Source organism: Schistocerca americana, chromosome 2 (assembly GCF_021461395.2).
Source record: "Schistocerca americana isolate TAMUIC-IGC-003095 chromosome 2, iqSchAmer2.1, whole genome shotgun sequence".
Lineage (NCBI taxonomy): Eukaryota > Metazoa > Arthropoda > Insecta > Orthoptera > Acrididae > Schistocerca > Schistocerca americana.
Genome location: NC_060120.1, coordinates 184,965,634 through 184,986,652, shown reverse-complemented (window position 1 = coordinate 184,986,652; position 21,019 = coordinate 184,965,634). Strand labels below are relative to the sequence as shown.

Below are 21,019 nucleotides of genomic sequence, written 5' to 3'. Positions count from 1 at the left end.
GAATGGACTAAAAAATCTGCAATAGATGTAAGAATTAACAAAATGGAAAGAGCATATGGTTTGACCAAAAATATTTACAACAAGAAATGTATAGCTAGAAAAACAAAACTAAAATACTACACCACAGTGGTACGACCAGAATGTTTATATGGATCTGAATGTCTAACGAAGAACCATAAGATGGGCAGAATAGAGGTACTAGAAAGAAGGATTATTAGAAAAATAATGGGTGCATGAAAAATTGCAGATGGTTGGAAAATAAGAAGTAATGAGGAGATCTACAAAAATATAGAGAAAACATCTCAAGTAATGGCCAAACAAAGATTAACCTTTTTGGACACTTCTACTGAATGGATGAAAACATACAACAAAACAAATACTCCTATATTTCTGGAAGAAGAAATCGACAATAGCATGGATTGCAGAAGTAAGGGAAGATGTAGAAAGAAACAACAAAGAATCAGAAATAATAGAAAGAAACTGTTTTAAAAATAAAATGTTAAATTTGGAAGGCTTTCAAAACAGAAGAAATAAAAAAGTGAACAATATGGAAAGAAGAAAGGAAGAGACTTCTTGGGGAGAAAATGAGGGCATACTGGAAAAATAGGAAACAACAACAAAGGAAGAAGAGGAACTGATGTTGTTAACGTGATCCTAGTTGGTCAATATGATTTTTTTTGTGTGTGTGTGTGTGTGTGTGTGTGTGTGTGTGTGTGTGTGTGTAAAAAGGAAGTACATTAAGGGAAATCCATTTAAAAAAGAGAGAAGAGTGGTCTGCTATGAAGCCTGTGGTAGGAATTCAAACAAGTCACTAGTGGATTGCACCCTGGAGCGGCAAATACATTGCAAGAACAGTTCTCCACGAAATGCAGTGACCATAGTATACTATGGAAGACTCTGTTGTGAGCCACTTTATTTCCTGTGTGTATGACAGTCTGTGGTGGGTGCGACATAAAAGTAAATGTCTCTTGAGCTGCAAGATATAACTATCTCCTTTATGGCAATAACTGTGCATTTCCCATTTCCAAAGTATTGCTCTTATGTGATCATTCTTGTCCGTGTGCAAATTCAGCTAGACTATACAATTTCAATGAGAAGCAAAAAAAAAAAAAAAAAAAAAAAAAAAAAAAAAGCAAATGAACAGGAAGATTACCATTCCTGGACGTCATGGTCAAGAGAAGAGCTGATGGTATCCTGAGCCACGGTGTGTATAGGAAGAAAACGCACACTGACCTGTACCTGCATGCAGACAGCTGCCACCAACCTTCTCAGAGGAATGGAGTACTAAAAACACTAGTACACAGGGTGCGCAGCATCTCAGATGCAGAGAATCTGCCCCAGGAATTGGAACACCTCAAAACCGTGTTCCGAAAAAAACGGGTACTCGGAATGGCAGATTAGACGCGCTCTCCATCCCACCACCACAACACAACCTGTGGAGATGGATGAAGTCACGGAAGAAGAGGTAGCCACTGCCTTTATTCCGTACAATGGGGCACTATTGGGGAAAATTGGCCGTATATTAAAGAAACACTGAGTTAAAACCATCTTTTGCCTGCCCAATAAAATACGGACATTACTGGGAAGTGTGAAAGATGATCTCAGTTTGAGGAAGGCCGGCATATACCAAATTCCCTGTGAGAGTGGGAAGACATATCGGACAAACAGTACGCACCATCGAAGATTGTTGCCGAGAACATCAAAGGCACACTCGACTGAAATATCCAAATAAGTCGGCGGTAGCAGAGCACTGTTTGTCCGAGAAACACGAGATGGATTATGAGTGTACCAAGATCCTGGATCAGACCTCTAAATATTGGGACAACATTATAAGGGAGGCTATTGAAATTCGCACCAAGGAAGATCTTATCAACCGAGATTGCGGCTACAATCTCAGCAAGGCTTGGGACCCGGCATTGAAGATAATTAAGAAGACTCTCAGCAAGAAGTACAAACTGACGACCAGGGCGGATGTAGCAAGCACATCGACGCTAAGACAGATTCCGACGCCCACGTCTTTGCGACCACCGGTGTGTGGGCGCGGACGGCGAAGAGAGTGGTCCGCAGGGGGGGGGGGGGGGGGGGGGGGTTAATTCGACCGCCCTCCCTCAGGAGCTCAGTTTGTCAGTGCACCTGATGATGGCGACATGTCTGATCACCAAAATATTGTGCCCGTTGGACACTATGAACCGGCAGTATACCCGTGGACTGTTCGAGCAATTTTTGCATTTTTCACTTAACCGAATATTATATTGCTCAGTACTTACATAAAAATTGTTGTCTTTCTTCTTACTCACCGATTCACTTAAAAGTTTGTAAAATCTGTTATGCTTAACATCACTCATTCTGAAGCAAAGCTGCAGAAGAAACACGATTAAAATAATTCGAAAAGATGACCATATGCATGACACCGATTGAAACTATGCAGTAGTGAGCAGATTGACAACTCATAATTGCCAAGAAAGAAACTTATCTGAACACAAAATTGCCAATAGTGAAACATGTCTGAACTTGTACGGCGGAGGGTGGAGTCTTTGATCCACCTTTTACCAGTTTGCACATCTCTTGGTAAAAGTTAGCAGTCTATGCAAACAATGAGAAATCTTGGACTTTTACCACACTGCAATGGTAGATCTTAGGTTTCACTGGTTAATTCTAGGATGTATCAATTATCTTACTTTCACAGTAACTTATATATGTAAGACACACACACAAGGTCTGTTCAAAAAAATTCCGGAACATAACGTAATTTTGTGCTAATGGTGTGTTGGAGAAAGATGCAGTTGACATCCATGCACACGCCTGCATTTAAAGTGTAACTGCTGGAAGTTTCATTGTTGTATGTCTGTTAGTTATTGTTCAGTGCTGTATCGAGTAGAACGTTGTGTCACACAGTTTGCAATTTTCTAGACGGCAGAGTCAGAGGAGCAATGCATGTGCATTAAATTTTTTGTGAAACTCAAGAAAATCTCTACAGACACACACCAAATGATGCAGCAAGTCTATGGTGATGGGTGCTTAAGCTGCACTCAGTGTTACAAATGGTTCACACTGTTTAAAAAAGGTTGGATGCCAGTTAAAGATGATCCATATTCATGACACTCTTCAACATCACCGACAATGCTCATGTCAGGAACGTCAATAAAATTGTGCATGCCAGTCAAAGAGTGACTGACGGAGAGATTAGAGGAGTAAGATTTCAGTTGATCATGTCATGAAATTCTGACACAGCATCTTGAAATGCTTCTTGTTGCCACCAAGTTTGTCCCTCTGTTCATGAGTCAAGACAAGAAAGACTTTCGTCTCGCAATCTGTGCAGAGATTTTGGATTACGCATATGAGAAAGATATGTTTCTTAAGAGAATCATAACTGGTGATGAGACATGGGTCTACGGATATGATGTTGAGACCAAGGTTCAGTCTTCAAAATGGGTCAGGAAAGGTCCTACAAGACCAAAAAAAGTTTGTCAGGTCAGGTCAAGTGTCAAAGCCATGCTAATAGTTTCTTTTGTCTTTGAAGGATTAGTTTATCACGAGTTCATGCCACAGGAACAGACTGTTAATCAATGGTACTATGGGGGAGTGTTGCGACACCTGCGAGAAAATGTGAGAAGGAAATGGCCTGAAATGTGGTGAGACCATTCAGAATCCCTTTTGGTGCATGACTACTGTACAGGAAGCGAAGTTGCTGTCCTGTCTCATCCTCTTTACTCTCAAGACGTGGCACTTATGGACTTTTCCTTTTTCTTTCCAAAATTGAAAACCCTGTTGAAAGGACAATGGTTTGCAACGATAGAAGAGATAAAAGAAAATGCAGATGGCACTTTGCGCAATCCAGCAAGATGCGTACCAAGACTGCTTCCAGAAGGGGCAACGGCACTGGGCCCTATGATGAATGGAGGAGAGTATTTTGAAGGAGGTAATGCACAATAAGTGAAAGGTAAGTGCAGAAAAATTTGTGGACAAGGTTGTGGAATTTTTTGAACATACCTTGTATAGTGAAAATTTTACTGGTAGATGGTACTGTAAGCTTCTTAACGTAAATGGAGTTGGCTAAAAATGACAGATAAATCGCAATATGGTGGCTATAATTTGAGTTGTACATTACACCATTGGTTCTATTCAGTATGCTTTACTGCACAAGTTCGGCAGTCAACAGTTGTGGCACTGTTAATTAGGTAAGTCTATACACCGTGGCTACGTCCACAACACGTGGGAAAATTGCATGAGGCCAAAAACTGCATAAAAAGCAAAATTAAATCGGTTTCTAATTGTAGTGGTATTGCCGCAAGGCATGTTCAATGTGCTGTCCACCGTTTTCTGCCAGAAGTCGAAATTGCTAAACAGCATGTTCCACAACAGATTGGAGTGTCTCAGGGGTCACATTCAGACTGCATTGTGTAATGCATGCATTCAGTAGAACTAAGTTCGTAATTGGAGCACAGATCACATCATTCAGATAGCCACACAGCCAGAAGTTGCATGGATTAAGATTGGGTGAGCTAGATGGCCAGGCTGTAGGGAAATGATGGCTGATAATTCTAGCATTTCCAAAACGGCTGTGTAGTGTGTGGAGAAGTGCCACCTTGCATGAAAATAACCCTACCCACACATCCACACTGTCGATGGTTTGGAATGACAGTGGTGTGCAAAAGATTCACATAGCACTTACCTGTGATGGTACAGGCAACGGGACCCACAATACTCACCTTGGAAAATTACCGAACTATGATGAATGATGCCATCAACCCACACCACACAGACACCTTTGCATAATGAAGTAGTACCATTTCACGTGTGTATGGATTTTCCATTGCTCATATTCTACATATTGACATGTTCTTGGAGATGGAAATGGGCTTCATCTATCCACAGACTGTTCCATGGCCATTCATTGTCAACTCCCATGTGACCAAGAAATTCCAGTGCAGACATTTGTCCCGCTGGCAGGTCATCAGAGAGCAAATCATGAACATAGGCAGTTTTGTAGGGTAGCAATGCAGGATGTTTCATAGGATTTTATGCACCGTGCTCGCAGGCATTTCCAACGTTCAGGCAATTCTGTGTGCAGTGCATTTTTGCACCCCACCACTTGACCCCTCCTGCAAAGCTGTGACAAGATCTTTGACAGACATTGGAAATGTGTGGAGACTTGTAAATGGTCAGTGCTTGGTAAAAGGCAGGTAGCTTAACATCACAAAAAAATGTAAAATGTGTATTCAGACGAAAATATCCAATTTTCTTGCTGGAGACAATCACAACCATCAATTCACTCTGCAGATATAGAAACATAAAAGCACAAGAAACTATTAACTGTGTACTCAGGGAAGAAAGAGGGGGAGGATTAAAAATGAAGGGTAGATCATTCATATGGACTCCAAAATGAAAGGAACCCTTCTGTTTTGACAATGAGGGGAGTCATCTGTGTCCTCATCCTGACATGAGGTGGATGCTCTCATTCTGGGGTCTGTGCAAGTAACGTGCACTTCATTTCTAACGTTCCCTAACCTGTCCCTCTTTCCTCCTCTAAGATGGTACTCATAGTTCAAAATTCAAGAATAATTTCTTTCAACAGTGCTCAGTACTTTGACTCATGAAGGAAAGTGCTTCGCAGCCATTCTGTAAATTTGTTGTTTCCTCAATTGTGTTTTCCTGCTGATACATTGTGACAACTGTATTGCTTATAACTTTCTTCATTTCACATGTGGAGTAGCCCCTGTTTCTGTGGTTATGAGTTACCTTCAGGAAGCGCATATACTGAATCCAATTACAATGTTTTCAGTTTATGATAGCAATATTGTTGTTGTGGTGGTCAGTTCAAAGACTGGTTTGATGGTTTCTATGCAAGTTGTAACAGAGCAGTGTGGGAGTATCCAGCTTGTTCTTATACCAGGCTTGATGTCAACAATTTTTTTCCTTTGATCTTGTTTTGTTAAGAGTATTTATCTGACAGTGACACAATATAGCTGTATTTCGTTAAAATGTATTTTTCACAGGATAGTTTTCAGACTACTGATGATAATAGTTCATTTGTGTCATGTGGAAACATTTTCTTTAAAATTATGTTTGTGATTTATTATACTGACAAACCAGATGACGGTCAAATTTTCAGTTGGCAATTTCTAAATTGGCATAGCTCATTCGAAAATCCTTTCTCTCCTCTCTCCAACAAATAAAGCTTTTGAAAAAATAATTTATCATTCAAAAATTATTTGTATTCGAAACTTTGGTGTTCTAGAAAATTCCAATCTTAAATAGTGATTATTTCCAAAATTCAGTACCATGGTTCTGTCGCCCGGATTTTTCTGATTCCAAAAATGCTATTTCACTAAAATAACTTGTTCCCTTGTCAGTTATTCAATTTGGAAAATTAAACTTTCTTGAAACTTTTTGGCGGGCCTTGGAAGTAACTGCAAATATAGAAATCACTCTCATAAAACAACACTAATAATTTGCCATCTTCTAATTACACAGATCATAGTTGAAGACTTGCTCCTTTGCCTATTGCATCTTTAAGTATAACAATAATGGAAATTATTGGAGGGAGCAGTATATAAGACAAGGGAAAGGCAACCACTTACTTATAACTGATTGATACCTGGAGCACAGTAATACAACATAAAACAGCATTCACACTAGCCATTGAGTACTAGTTCTTTTTCCAGCTATAGCACATGTATTCACACACACAGCCACCCAAAAATGCACTTCGTTTACCACTGCAAGACTAACAATACAGCTTTACTAGTCAGTCAGCGCAGTAATCCCTAAGTATATGAGAGCTGTGAGAATCGATATGTTAGTTCACCACCAGAGAATTTTGCGATATGGTGCTTATGAATTTAATTTGTTTACCTGGTTCAAATGTTTAGACTTTTACTTGACAAAGCTGGTCATCAGACAGGTAACACTGATTATAAACATGAAGAGATTAAAAATCAATTATTGCATTGTGGTAAACATTATTTGACATACGTTCATCAGATTCTTTAACAGGTGGAAGGCCATCGTCATGGAGACTATGGAGCTACTGAAGGTGCAATACCAGGTGAGTACATAATCTATCCTTGGCAGACCTCTTCATCTTAGCACAATTACTGTAACTTACAACTGTGTGAACCTGCTTAAGTCTTGTGATAGTAGTACTCTGCTATGAATAAGAAATTTACATGTGCACTTGTGACGAAGCAAACTGGGATCTCTTTCTTCCTCTCTTGTTTTGCCATTGGCCTCCTTAAAGTCATTTTAATCTGCCTCCTGAAAGTCATGTTATTTTCATTTTTGCCTAATTTCCATTAACATGCATGAATATAATTTGCATATCCATAAAAGAGAAAGGTTGGCACTCAGTCTTAAAGAATATAGCACCAGGTCTAATTTTGTGCTCAGTTTTGTGTATGTAATTAATTTCCTAATTTATTTTGACCATTCATAGTTAATAGCTTTGTTATAGGGTGAAATCAGTAATTGTTTCATGACTTAAATTCTGTTGTTGACTTACAAATATAAATTCCGTAATAATTATAAACATTTGGAAGAAGAACTACAAGGATTCTTAAAGTACTTATTTGGCTCCATTTGAAAACATTTTAGCAAAGCCACCCCTTAATTAATTCCAAAATAATTACCAGGTTTGTCAAAAGTATTGTTTGTATAACTATATCTTAATTTCATTATTTAAACAAATAATTCGGCCTAACGTTTGTGGTAGAAGACTGTTAAAAAGAAGGAATTTTTCGATGTATTCAGTTAATTAAATGAGTTATGCTCTAATTAACTTAAACACCAAACAACGTAGAGTTTCAATGCCTATTATTGTGAGGACATATAAAGGCCCGAGTTCTGGTCCCGAGCCAGTCAGTCCATGGCTGATTTTCAGAGGGGAATTGTGTACTGCTTCAAGTAACAACAACGCATCAACTTAACAGTGGAAGTAGTGTAACACAAATAGGCCATGTGTTAAAACAGTGGCAGTGTCTGTTCAATCTGTTTGAGAAATGGTGTTACACGTACTGTATTGTTCTGCAAGAACTGTGAACTGTGTGGTTAGGTTTTTACTGCTCATAGATGTTCAACAGCAAACTATTGTAGAAGTAAGCTAATCTTTGCCTGCAACCTATTAATGAGGCTTATCAAAATTTACCAATAGTGAGCTGGCCATATAACTGTGTAATATTGGGGGGTTGTGAACAGTGAAAGTCAAGAACTGTGAAATGCAACTGTCAGCTACATCATTTACAGTAGTCAGTGTTCCACTCCCACTTTTCAGCCAGTATGACAATGCAGTATGTCGGCACCAGCACTATCAATGAAGAAATAAAGCAGGCGAACGTCACACACTCTGTGTTGCCACTATGGTGATTGAATCACCATTTGTCCGTAAGAGGAATGGGTACTGATCTACTGCCATGAATTAATGAATCTGTTCTGATTTCATGACTTGTGTGTTGTACAGCTTATTGCTTACTCTTTGTGTAAGAATGAGTTAAAATGGCTGTGAAGAAACAGTCCTGCCTCATGTGAATTAAGGTTAGTGACTCAATCAATGCAGAAAGACCAGAACTCACTATTAATTCTGTGAAATACATGGGCTATGAACGGTAAGTTAAAGAACAGTGTCATGAATTACGGAAGGTCTCATGAACATTCACAATAGGAGAGCGTGTCAGAACAAGCATTTACTCTGATTTATGACACTCTTTTATGGGTTGCATGTTCAGATACCAATAATAAATGAGCTCTGCAATTTTGTAGGTAAACATGAAAGACTTATCATATTTGAAGTTGCCCAAGGAATTTTTTGATTTTTCACCTTACTCTACTAGTATTTCATGATATGCAGTAACACTGATTTGTTGTTATATCACTAACATATTTTATGAAAGCCCTGATATTGCTAAAATGTCTTTCACCTATTTGTAGCTTCCCACCTTTTTGTGTATTAATTCTTCAGTGTGTCTCAATAAGGCAGTATTGTTTTGCAATGAGAAGAAATATAGTAACTTTTCCTTACACTTATGCATTTCATTTCTTAAAAAAAAATGTTGATACAATTGTTTCGTTTTGCCAACATCCAGATGTTATCAACAACCAGGAAACATTATTGTATGCCAGTGGGTTGTCATAAGTTTCTGACAAGTACACTTAAAAAATTATACAATATACACTGTCTGGTGCTCATCGGAGAGAGATCCAGATGAAATGTCTGGGATGGAAAGGCTTGCTTGTTTCCTTCCATTGCAGTTAGTGATCACTGTCACCTCCACGGCATGGATTGCTGTGTCCACTGCTGCTTAGTTCCGCCATCACACTTGGCAGTGACAAGTGACTTTGAATCATCAGACACAGTGAGACAAAGACCACTTGATGGGTGCTCCAGTGCCAGTGTCTGTTGCAACATAGAAAGTAGAAATTAGCCATGTAAGTAAACAAACATTTTTTTTTTTGTAAAACGAACTTATAGATCTAGATGAGATGTACCAAATATAGACTGGGTTAGTCAATAATAAAAAAGAAGATACTGTCTGAATATTCAAATAAAAAAAAAAGTGTAAAACTAGAGAGACGCAAGGTTCTGAAGAGATGGAACCTATTAATAAAACATAACTGTGACCTAAAAATATAACAAAGGTCTAGTGAAAGAGTATTAAGTTTTTCATTTTAGGAGTCTCTGACTCCTTTGACATTAACATTAGTAATTTGCAGGAACAAGTTAGTGAATATTCTATTTTAAAATGATAGATCAAAACTGGATGAAATTTTAGAGAAATGTTAAGGATGAGGTGCATGGACAAATGTGAAAATGTTTGGCCAAAAGAGTTTATGAATAAGGAAATGACAGTGCAAATGGTAACTGCATAAAGGTTACAACATAAACCAGGATTTGGAGAGAGGGTAGGAAGTATACAAATGATACAGCAGATTTCGGCCTAATGAGTGTCCAAAAAGAAGTTGGTTGTGGAAATCAAATGAATGCTGTTACTAAAGGCCAGTCCTTGTAATGCATTTCACTCTGAAGTATTGTCTTGCCCAACGTCAAAGGATTTGTATTAACTCTCATGCCAAGCATTTGAGAGAAAAAACTTTTCAGTTGACAACTAGCTGAGGTACTTACATAGAGGGGGCACAGAAATTTAAATGACTTTAAATAATATAAGATTAGTAAATTCTTATACTGAGTGGTACAAAGGAAATTGAAACACTGTTGCTAAAATTGTTGAATTAACTGAGGAGTTAAAATTTTAAGAGTCAGTGGTTGAATAAGACCAAAGCAAGGTTCTATGCAAAAAGGGTGTTACTGGGACATAGGTTGTGGTGGGACTGACTAACCAGAAGTTGGAACAAAGTCATTCAAATTAGGCAGCAAATGTCTTGCAGCTAGTGGCAGTTACTTCAAAGAAGAAAAATTAGCACTGTAAGGTGTAAGACATGATAGGCTAGAACAGCTCATATCCAACATATACAACAGCCATATTTAGAGCTAAATGCTGTTCTTTGTTCCCAGTAGAAATCAGCAAAGGGAACTCATACACTTGGGAGAGATCACTTACAAAATATGTAGTCAGAGACGATAAACAGGTGTAGTGGCTAAAACTAGTATTTTACCACTCTCTTAACTCATAAGCTACCAGTGAGATAGTCTAATAAAGAAAAATGTTTGAGTTTTACTTTGTTAAAACCTCTTAGCTGTATAGAACATGTCTAGATAAGCTCAAGTACTGTGGTATGAATGGGACAGTGCTCAAATGGTTTACATCATACCTAACTGGAAGAGTGCAGAAAGTTTAAATAAGCAGTTCTCATAATATGCAAAAAACTGGTGATTTCTCAAACTGGAGAACAATCAAGAATGGAGTGCCGCAAGGTTCGATCTTGGGTCCTCTGCTGTTCTTAATATATGTTAATGACTTGCCATTCTATATTCACAAAGATGCGAAGCTGGTACTTTTTGCTGATGATACAAGTATAGCTATCACACCCAACTGACAAGAATTAACTGGTGAAATTGTAAACGATGTTTTTCAGAAAATCATTAAGTGGTTCTCTGCAAATGGGCTCTCATTAAACTTTGACAAAACACAGTACATACAGTTCTACAGAGTAAATGGAATGACATCATTAATAAATATAGACTTCAATCAGAAATCGGTAGCTAAGGTAGAATATTCAAAATTTCTGGGTGTATGCATTGATGAGGGGTTGAACTGGAAAAAACACACTGAGGATCTGCTTAAACGTTTGAGTTCAGCTACTTATGCTATTAGGGTCATTGCAAATTTTGGTGATATACATCTGAGTAAAGTATCTTACCACGCTTATTTTCATTCTCTGCTTTCGTATGGCATCATATTCTGGGGTAACTCATCATTGAGTAAAAGAGTGTTCATTGCACAAAAGCGTGTAATCAGAATAATTGCTGGAGCTCATCCAAGATCATCCTGCAGACACTTATTTAAAGAGCTAGAGATCTTCACTGTAGCATCACTATATATTCACTTATGAAATTTGTTATTAACAATCCGAACGAATTCAAAAGTAAAAGCAGTGTACACGGCTACAACACTAGGAGAAAGGATGATCTTCACTACTCAAGGTTAAATCTAACTTTGACACAGAAGGGGGTAAATTATGCTGCCACAAAAGTCTTTGGTCACTTACCTAATAGCACTGTAAGTCTGACTGATAGCCATATAGCATTTAAAAGGAAATGAAAAGAATTTTTTAATGGCAACTCCTTCTACTCATTAGATGCATTTTTGGATATAGTAAGTGGGTAATTTCCCCAATCCCCCCACAATAAAATAAAATAAAATAAAAAATAAAAAAAATAAAAGAAATTAAGTGTCATGTAATATTTTGTGTAATGTAATATCTTGTATAGACCTTTTATTAACCTGACACGTTCCACATCATTATGAAGTACTAATCTAATCTAATCTAATCTCGAATCTTCCTGGGGCACCTACAAACCCAATAAATTAACTGTAAAATGCAGTTATCACCAATACAGATAGCATGGTGTGCAATTTCACACATATCCCACTTTCTATGCACCACTAATACTTTGACTATCCTCTACCACTAGATTTTCAACCAACTTCCATTGCCTAACTTTGAAATCCATTCCAATATATAATCTTTCTTCCAAGATTTGGTTTCTAAGCCTCATCTTGATTCTCTTTAGACCGTACAGCTACAAACAGGCCTCACCTTATCGATGATGCCCGTACAGAGATAGGAGTTAGTGATCATGACATCATAGTGAGAATGGTTACCAAAGTTAATAAATCCATCAAGGAGGCTATGAGAGCATGTATGCTGCAACGAGCAGATAGGCAGTTGAAGCATCCTATTTACACAATGAGTGGCCATCATTTAGTTCGAATAGGGGGACTATGGGCAATGTTTAAACTGACTGTCAATCCTGTTGTGGGGAAATGTGTGCCCAGTAAGTGAATTAAGGACTGAAAAGACTCTTGGTGATTTATAACAAAATTCAGGAAATGTTGAGGAAACAGAGACTGTTGCATTCTCAGTTCAAAACAGAATACGGAAATGTCGACAGGCGAAAGTTAGTAGTACTTGCTGAGAACCCAAGGAAATTCTGGTCCTGCATAAATTCAGTAAATGGGTTGAAGGCTTCTGTCCAGTCACTCATTGCCAGTTGGTGTGGCAATAGAAACCAGCGAAAGGAAAGCTGAAATTTTTAATTTTGTGTTGAAAAAATCGTTCACACAGGAGGACAGCACAGACAGACCATAGTTTAACCATCACATGACTGTCATATGGAGAACATAGAATTGGGCGGCCCTGGCATCAAGAAGCAGCTGAAAGAGCTGAAATTAAATATATTTCCAGGCCTGGGTAAAATTTCATTTCAGTTGTGGAGAGGTACTCTTCGGCATGGGCCTTTTTTTTTTCCTTGCCTTTACCATGAATCTCTCACCAAGTGTGAAGTCCAAAGCAACTGGAAAAAAGTGCAGGTAACTTCTGTATCTAGGGAGGGTACAAGATTGGAGCCGCAAAATTACACACCGATATCCTTAACATGGGTTTGCTGCAGAATTCTTGAACATATTCTCAGTCTGAATATGATATATTTCCTTGAAAAAGAAACATTCAGTATACAAATCAGTGTGGCTTTAGAAAGCTTAAATGCATTATCTTACATTTTTCTACATTTAGACGAAGCTGCCATTCATCACATCAAATAGAAATTCTATATAAGTCATCCTGTATCTTCCAATAATCACTGAAAGACAACTACTTCCTGTTCATTGAGGTGTTATCAGCAAACATTCACAAAGTGCTGCTCTCCCTATAGAGAACAGCAGCAGTCCTTTCACACTTCCATTGCTGCATTCCTGATGATACTTTCCTTTTTACTATCCTTCCCTCTCCCCAACCCTCTATCTAATCACCCGACTGCAACTAGCTGCCCCTCTCCACGTCATCCCTGTTTGCTTCCACAAGCAGCACTTTACCATTCCCCACCCCTACCTTGCTATCCCTACCCCTCTCCACCCCACCCCAGCCTGCTTACCCCCACCACCAGGTTGCCTCTCCCATCATGCACTGCTGCTTGCAGTCTGGCTTCAGCTGCCAGAGGCTGTGGTCTTGTGTGTGTGTGTGTGTGTGTGTGTGTGTGTGTGTGTGTGTGTGTGTGTGTGTGTGTGTTTTACTGGCCAGACACATTCTGATGGTCTTTTTGTTGTGCCTATCTGTGAGCCAACAGCTCCACTATATTGCGAGTAGCAACTATCCTTTTCGTAATATTGTTATAATCCATCTTGGATTTTCCACTGTTTGGAGTATTTCATTTGTCATCCATTGGTTTTTCACAGTTACCTTCCTTGCACCTATGTTTTTCTCTCCATCTTCTGTGACTTCCCTTTTGAGAGATGTCCATTCCTCTTCAACTGAACTGCCTACTGAGCTATCCCTTATCACAGTGGCCATAGCCTCAGAGAACTTCAAGAGTATCTGTGTATTGATTCTTCCCAAGAAGTCTCTTACCCTACTCTTTGTAATTACCAAATTGTGATTCAAGTCTCTATGTACCCCTGGATACATCTAACAGTCCAATATCTGCCTGACTAAGATGAAATCTCACTGAAATCATCTTGTCTTTTCCAAGTATACCACCTCCTATTGTGATTCTTGAATAGAGTATTGCTGTTATCATCTGAAATTTATTGCAGAAGTCAAGTCTTCTCCTCTCTCATTCCTACTGCCTAGCCCATATCCTCCCATAATCCTTTCTCTACTCCTTTCCCTATAACTGCATTCCAATCCTGCATGATTATTAGACTTTAATCTCGCTTTGTGTACTGAGTCACCTGTTCAGTATCCTCATCTACTTTCTCTATCTCTCAATCTTCTTCTTGAGATGTTGGCACGTATACCAGAACTATCGTTGCCAGTGTTGTTCTGCTGTCGACTCTGATGAGAACAATCCTGTCATTGAACTGTTCACTCTCTGCCCTGCCTTCCTACTCATAACAAATCCCATTCCCTTTATTCCATTTTCTGCTGCTCTTGATATTGCCCTGTACCCGGATGACCAGAAATCCTCATCATCTTTCCATTTCACTTCTCTGACACCCAATATATCTAGACTGAGCTTTTCCCTTTTCAGATTTTTAAGCTTCCCTACCACATTCAAACTTCTGACATTCCACACCCCAGCTCATAGAATGTTATCATTTCATTCGTTATTGAATCTTTTTCTCGTGGTCACCTTCCCTTGGCAGTCCCCTCCCATAGATCTGAAAGCAGGACTAGTCTGGAATGTTTTGCCAATGGAGAGATCATGAGGACACCTTTTCAATTATCACAGCTGATTCTTATGCTTTTTAGGGGCAGTTTCCCACCCCAAGGGCAAGTGAGTGCCCTGAACCTCTGTGTGCCCCTCCATTCTCTTTGACAAGGCTGCTGACAGAATGGGATGACTTCTTATGCCAGAAGTCTTTTGCCATCATTGATGATGACTTTTATTCAGAATTTAAGAAGCAGCGGGACTCAAATCCGGGACCAAGATGTTATGATTACTAATGAAAGATGCTGCCATTAGGCTAAATGTATGGCTACCAGCTCAGTATTCACCTAGTCGGATGTTGGACACCACCTAAAAACCACATCCAGCCTGGCTGGCACACCGGTGCCGACTCCCCAAACCCCTTAAGTGATGTGGTAACATGTGTGGCTATTCAGACATGTCAACTTAGTTCCTACAACTTCCACTAATTTTGGTGACTCTGAAGTACAGGGTTCTTAAAACAAGTGTTCTGTATTCTTACAGGAGATAATAGTAGTAAAAATTGGAGACAAAAGTTGTATGAACATTTGTAAGGAAACAAATGCTTGTTGATATATGGGTCATTCTGTTCTGTGATAGCTGTCTGTCATTACTACAAGGGTTGACTGAAAAGTAATGCCTCCACCTTCATACCTCTTCAACAATTGGCAGCATTGGTATGCAGCAGGTAGTGGCTTGGTCTGTAGCCTCTTCTCTACAGCTCCAGTTGGTGGGAAGCCTTAGCATTGAACAGTTGTGTTGTTACAGTGTAAAGTATGGAACCCTGCGCAGGTCAGTCAATGGGATTTAAGCAACGTGCAGTCACTGAATTCTTGACAGCAGGAGGTGTCACCCCAAAGGAGATTCATCAGAGAATGAAAGCAGTTTATGGTGATTGTGTTGATGTGAATACTGTGTGTCATTGGGCGAATAAGTTTAAAGATCTTCAGGTGGGAACATCTGACCTGCTTGACAGACAAAGAGTTGAATATCCTGTGACAGCAACCACTGAGTTTCACAAGCAAAATGTTGACAGATTGATTCAGGAAGATTGTTGTATCACTCAGAGAGAAATTGCAACACAATCAGCATTTCACAAGAATGTGTGGCTCACATTATTGCTTTGCTATGCTATTGGAAGATCTGTGCACAATGGGTACCCTGGATACTGAATCCTGAAATGAAAGCACACAGACTTGAAATTTGCCAGGAACTACTGTTGCATTATGAGAATGAAGGAGACACTTGCTCCACTCAATCATGGGACATAATCATGCTTTTGATGAAAACGTTGAGAGAACTGTGATACTGTGGTTGCAAAAACAGAGTGTTGACTTCTTCCATGACGGCTTCAGAAAACTTGTTCATCATTGGCAGAAATGTATCCAACTGGCTGGTGATTATGTGGAAAAGTGAATATTAGTAATTAAAGATCACATTCAAAGGATTATTTCTGCATTTGATTTATTAAAATATTCCCACTTGAACCCAATTAACAAAGGTGGAGGCATTGCTTTTCATTCAAGCCTTGTATATATAGTGTTCAGTGTTGTTCTCAAAGAATTGCCATCTTGTGCAAACACTTCTGGCTGCCCTCGAATTTGGTCACACATGCTTCTGTAATGTGCTCACATTGTCAATGGGTGTGAAATAAATAAATGCTTTTAAATGTCACTATACATGAAGTTGAGGTAAAGGTTGAGCAAATGGGGAGGCTATGCTACTCGATGTCCTCAACCAATCCATTGCTCATTAAACTCAAAGTAATTTTGCACAAGATGTAAGTGGTGCTCTGCCTTTCTGAGTAGGTGATATGGAATAATGGGACACCATTCCACTATTTTCATTATTTACAATCAGCTGAATAACTAACTTCGTTCCGATGCCAGCAAAATTTCCAAATGACAGGTATAAAATTGCTGAAGCAGGAGACTGTTCTGTATGTCAGCAATGCAGTTAGTGGAGTACTATACGCACAATGTATGGAAATTGAAAGCGAATATAGCATTACAAATGGCTGCAACTTTTTAAAACATAGTGATCCATTGGTAAGAATTATAGAGAATGTAAAAGAGAGTTTAAAAAAGTTAAAAAATCTTGAAAATCAGGTACAGAGATCTATGGTCAAGAGCAGAACACAGCTTCTTCAGGTTCAGTATGAACGATTCAAAGGTATTGAAGATGTTGATTTAAAAATGTATCAGCTTCCGGTTCATTGCACTTAAGCTGTGCTTGACATTTGAAACGTTTACGTTTTTTGCAATTCTTAACTATGTATCATGAGACATTAAATAGCTATAGTGACTTGTAGTTGTTATACACATTTTGAGTTGCCCTGCATAACATGTCATTTTTTGGTGATACTGGGAACATAAGCATGTGATTGTTGCCTAGCTAGTGGGCTGCTGTAGGACAGGTATCGCAGGGCAAGCAGAAAATGAGAATACACATTGCATTCACAATGCCTACTACAATGCTGCAGGCAGCTGTATTATTTTCTAACTGAAGTTGCCAACAGGTCAAAACAATACACAGCAACATGAAGTCATCTGCTCCCAAGTTAGGTTGCACATTATAGTAACAATGAAGAAAAATAAAACCAATAAGAAATGAGCAATGGATGTCGACACAAAGGGAGCCTACACCACTAAGCAGTGACACAAATGAAAGTGCCCATTTGTCAACTAGTAAATTTGAGACAATTGTTTTAGGGCTTTATTTTTGAGTTTGGACCATTTCTGTCACCCATAAAAACAAGTTTAGACCCAGGGCTCGATTCTGGGGGACATCAAAGTGTGTTCATGGTTTAGGATGATTTTCCAAATATGCTTCATAATCTACGTCTCTTTTGGGGTGGGTGGCAGGTGGGGATACCCTCTCCAAAGTGTTTCTGTTGTTAGTAAGTATGTACGCTACTACCACTGTGGATTATTGATGTCCCACAGTGATTTCCTCCACTCTCTCACCATAGCTGCCTAGGATTTTAATAACAGTAATAGATACTTTCACACAATAATAATAAATTAATGATATGTGTGTGTCACTGCTTACTAAATCAGTATAGTATAATATCAGGAGAAAGCAAATCAGAGGAATACATCGCTGGAAAAATTGTGAAATACATACCATGCAATCAATTTAAAAACTTTGAAACCATCATAATTTAAACAATATAAAATCACTGTGCATACTCAGCATTATCAGTATTTTACTTAGGACTACATTTGTCAAAACAAGTCTGCGTATTACAGTTCTGGAAGTGTGTGAGTGGAGAGCATAGTATTTGTTTTGGTCATTTCTGTCTAAGTTTGGAAACAGTCATTGTCTCTGACATTTGCTTCCTCAGTGCAAGATTTTTCCCCTTTCTGGTTTGTCGCAGTTAACTTCCTGTTGCGTTTGTTCTAGGCAGTAGGCATGCTCATCCTCTGAATGGAACATTCTCTGCAACTAGTCAGGCTGAAGCACTGTTCACATGTGCTCTCTTCCCGGGGAAAGAACTAGAATGTACAATTCCTTGCTATTTTTGAGACTCTTACTTTTCATCCTCCACTATTCTCCATGAATTTCACACTGTTTCAAACTTGTGGCTGAGTTTACATCCCAAGAGTGAAACATGCCAGGTGTTCAGTGACTATTTGGGCAGCCATATCAACATATTCCACAGGCCCTATGGTTACTCTGTAAGGCTGCACTACTGCCAAGGACTATGTGACCATTTTGTTAGATCAGGTCCATCCCATGGTAAATTATTTGTTCCCCAGTGGTGATGCCGTGTTCTAAGACAGCAGATCCTCTCATAACACAGCTCGCATTGTCCAGGACCGGTTTTGTGACCACGAGGATGAGTTATTGCATCTTCCCTGCCCACCACAGTCACGATATCTCAATGTTATAGATCCTTTGTGGTCTACTTTTGAAAGAGGGGTGCGTGATTGCTATCCACCTCATTCATCATCATCTGAACGTTCCACTATTTTGCAGGAAGAATGATATAAGATATCATTGAAAACCATACGGAACCTATATTTATCCATTCTGGGATGCCTGGAAGCTGTTTTGACTGTCAACAGTTTTTCCACACTGCATTAGGCATAACAGTGTGTTGCTTTTGGCATTTCCATATTTTTGTCCATTCCCTGTAGTTCTCCATACTATCATGCATTTTGTTTTTTATTTGTTAATGAGTGGTGAGTAGCCCTACTTTACTTGCTGCTAGGATGACCCTTTTGCACATATCTCCAAGATCTTCTCCACTCTCACTAAAAAAAGGGAATTATCCAAATCAGAAAGTAATCTGTAGATATGATGCACATTTACAGCCAAACAAATGATTACAGTTTTAGAAAAATTGGATGATTTATTCAAGAGAAAGAGCTTTACAAATTGAACAAGTCAATAATGCATTGGTCTGCCTCTGGCCCTTGTGCAAGTAGTTATTTGGCTTGCATTGATTGTTAGATGTCCACCTGATGGACATCGTGCCAGATTGTGTCCAATTGGCACATTAGATCATCAAAATCGTGAGATGGTTGGAGGGCCGTGCCAATAACGCTCCAAACATTTTCAACTGGGGAGAGTTCCAGCGACCTTACTGGCCAAGATAGGGTCTGGCAGGCACAAAGACAAGCAGTAGAAACTGTAGCTGTGTGCAGATGGCATTATGTCACTGAAATGTAAGCCCAGTATGGCTTGTGCCTCCAGACACGTCTTTGACCTCATTGGCTGGGGTAGAACTGTCTTTAGTGACGAGTCCCGCTTTGAACTGTGATCCAATGACTAGTTAAGACGTGTTTGGAGACACCATGGACAGCAGTGGAATACCAAACAGACTGTCACCCACCATATTGCTCGACAGACAGGACTGATGGTCGCGGGTGCCGTTTCTTTACACAGCAGGACACCTTTGGTAGTCATTTATGAGACCCTTACAGCACAGCGGCATGTTGGTGTATTCTATGCCCCATTTTGTTGTCCTCCATGACAAGCCATCCTATGCTGACATTTCAGCGAGATAATGGCCGCTCACACACGGGGAGAGTTGGTGCTTGTCTTTGTGCTTGCCAAGCGCTACCTTCGCCAGCAAGGTCGCTGGATCTCTTTCCAACTGAGAACGTTTGGAGCTTTATGGGCAGGGCCCACCAACCATCTCGGGATTTTGACGATCTAACGCGCCAGTTGGTCAGAGTTAGGCACGATATCCCTCAGGAGGACATTCACCTCTTTGTCAATCAATGCCAAGCTGAGTAACTGCTTGCGTAAAGGGCAGAGATGGACGAACACATTACTAAGCTGCAGAACTATAGACCTGTATCTCTAACGTCTATCAGTTGTAGAATTTTGGAACACGTATTATGTCCGAGTATAATGACTTTTCTGGAGACTAGAAATCTACTCTGTAGGAATCAGCATGGGTTTCGAAAAAGACGATCGTGTGAAACCCAGCTCGCACTATTCGTCCACGAGACTCAGAGGGCCATAGACACGGGTTCCCAGGTAGATGCCATGTTTCTTGACTTCCGCAAGGCGTTTGATACAGTTCCCCACAGTCGTTTATTGAATAAAGTAAGAGCATATGGACTATCAGACCAATTGTGTTATTGGACTGAAGAGTTCCTAGATAACAGAACGCAGCATATCATTCTCAATAGAGAGAAGTTTTCCGAAGTAAGAGTGATTTCAGGTGCGCCGCAGGGGAGTGTCGTAGGACCGTTGCTATTCACAATATACATAAATGACCTTGTGGATGACATCGGAAGTTCACTGAGGCTTTTGCGGATGATGCTGTGGTATATCGAGAGGTTGTAACAATGGAAAATTGTACTGAAATGCAGGAGGATCTGCAGCGCATTGACGCATGGTGCAGGGAATGGCAATTGAATCTCAATGTAGACAAGTGTAATGTGCTGCGAATACATAGAAAGAAAGATACCTTATCATTTAGCTACAATATAGCAAGTCAGCAACTGGAAGCAGTTAATTCCATAAATTATCTGGGAGTAAGCATTAGGAGTGATTTAAAATGGAATGATCATATAAAGCAGATGCCAGACTAAGATTCATTGGAAGAATCTTAAGGAAACGCAATCCGGAAACAAAGGAAGTAGGTTACAGTACGCTTGTTCGCCCACTGCTTGAATACTGCTCAGCAGTGTGGGATCCGTACCAGATAGGTTTGATAGGAGAGAGAGAGAAGATCCAATGGAGAGCAGCGCGCTTCGTTAC

General features: G+C 39.5%; 1 protein-coding gene across 1 annotated transcript in view; it reads right to left on the bottom strand.

Moving 5' to 3' along the window:
- Positions 1–8,999: 8,999 nt before the first annotated feature.
- LOC124595059 (polypeptide N-acetylgalactosaminyltransferase 1-like) overlaps positions 9,000–21,019 on the bottom strand; it is a 323,552-nt gene continuing 311,532 nt past the window's right edge. Inside the window, exon 12 of the mRNA XM_047133626.1 lies at positions 9,000–9,388. Within this exon, the coding sequence (XP_046989582.1) occupies positions 9,257–9,388 (132 nt within the window). The 3' untranslated portion in view covers positions 9,000–9,256. The remainder of the gene's footprint in view (positions 9,389–21,019) is intronic.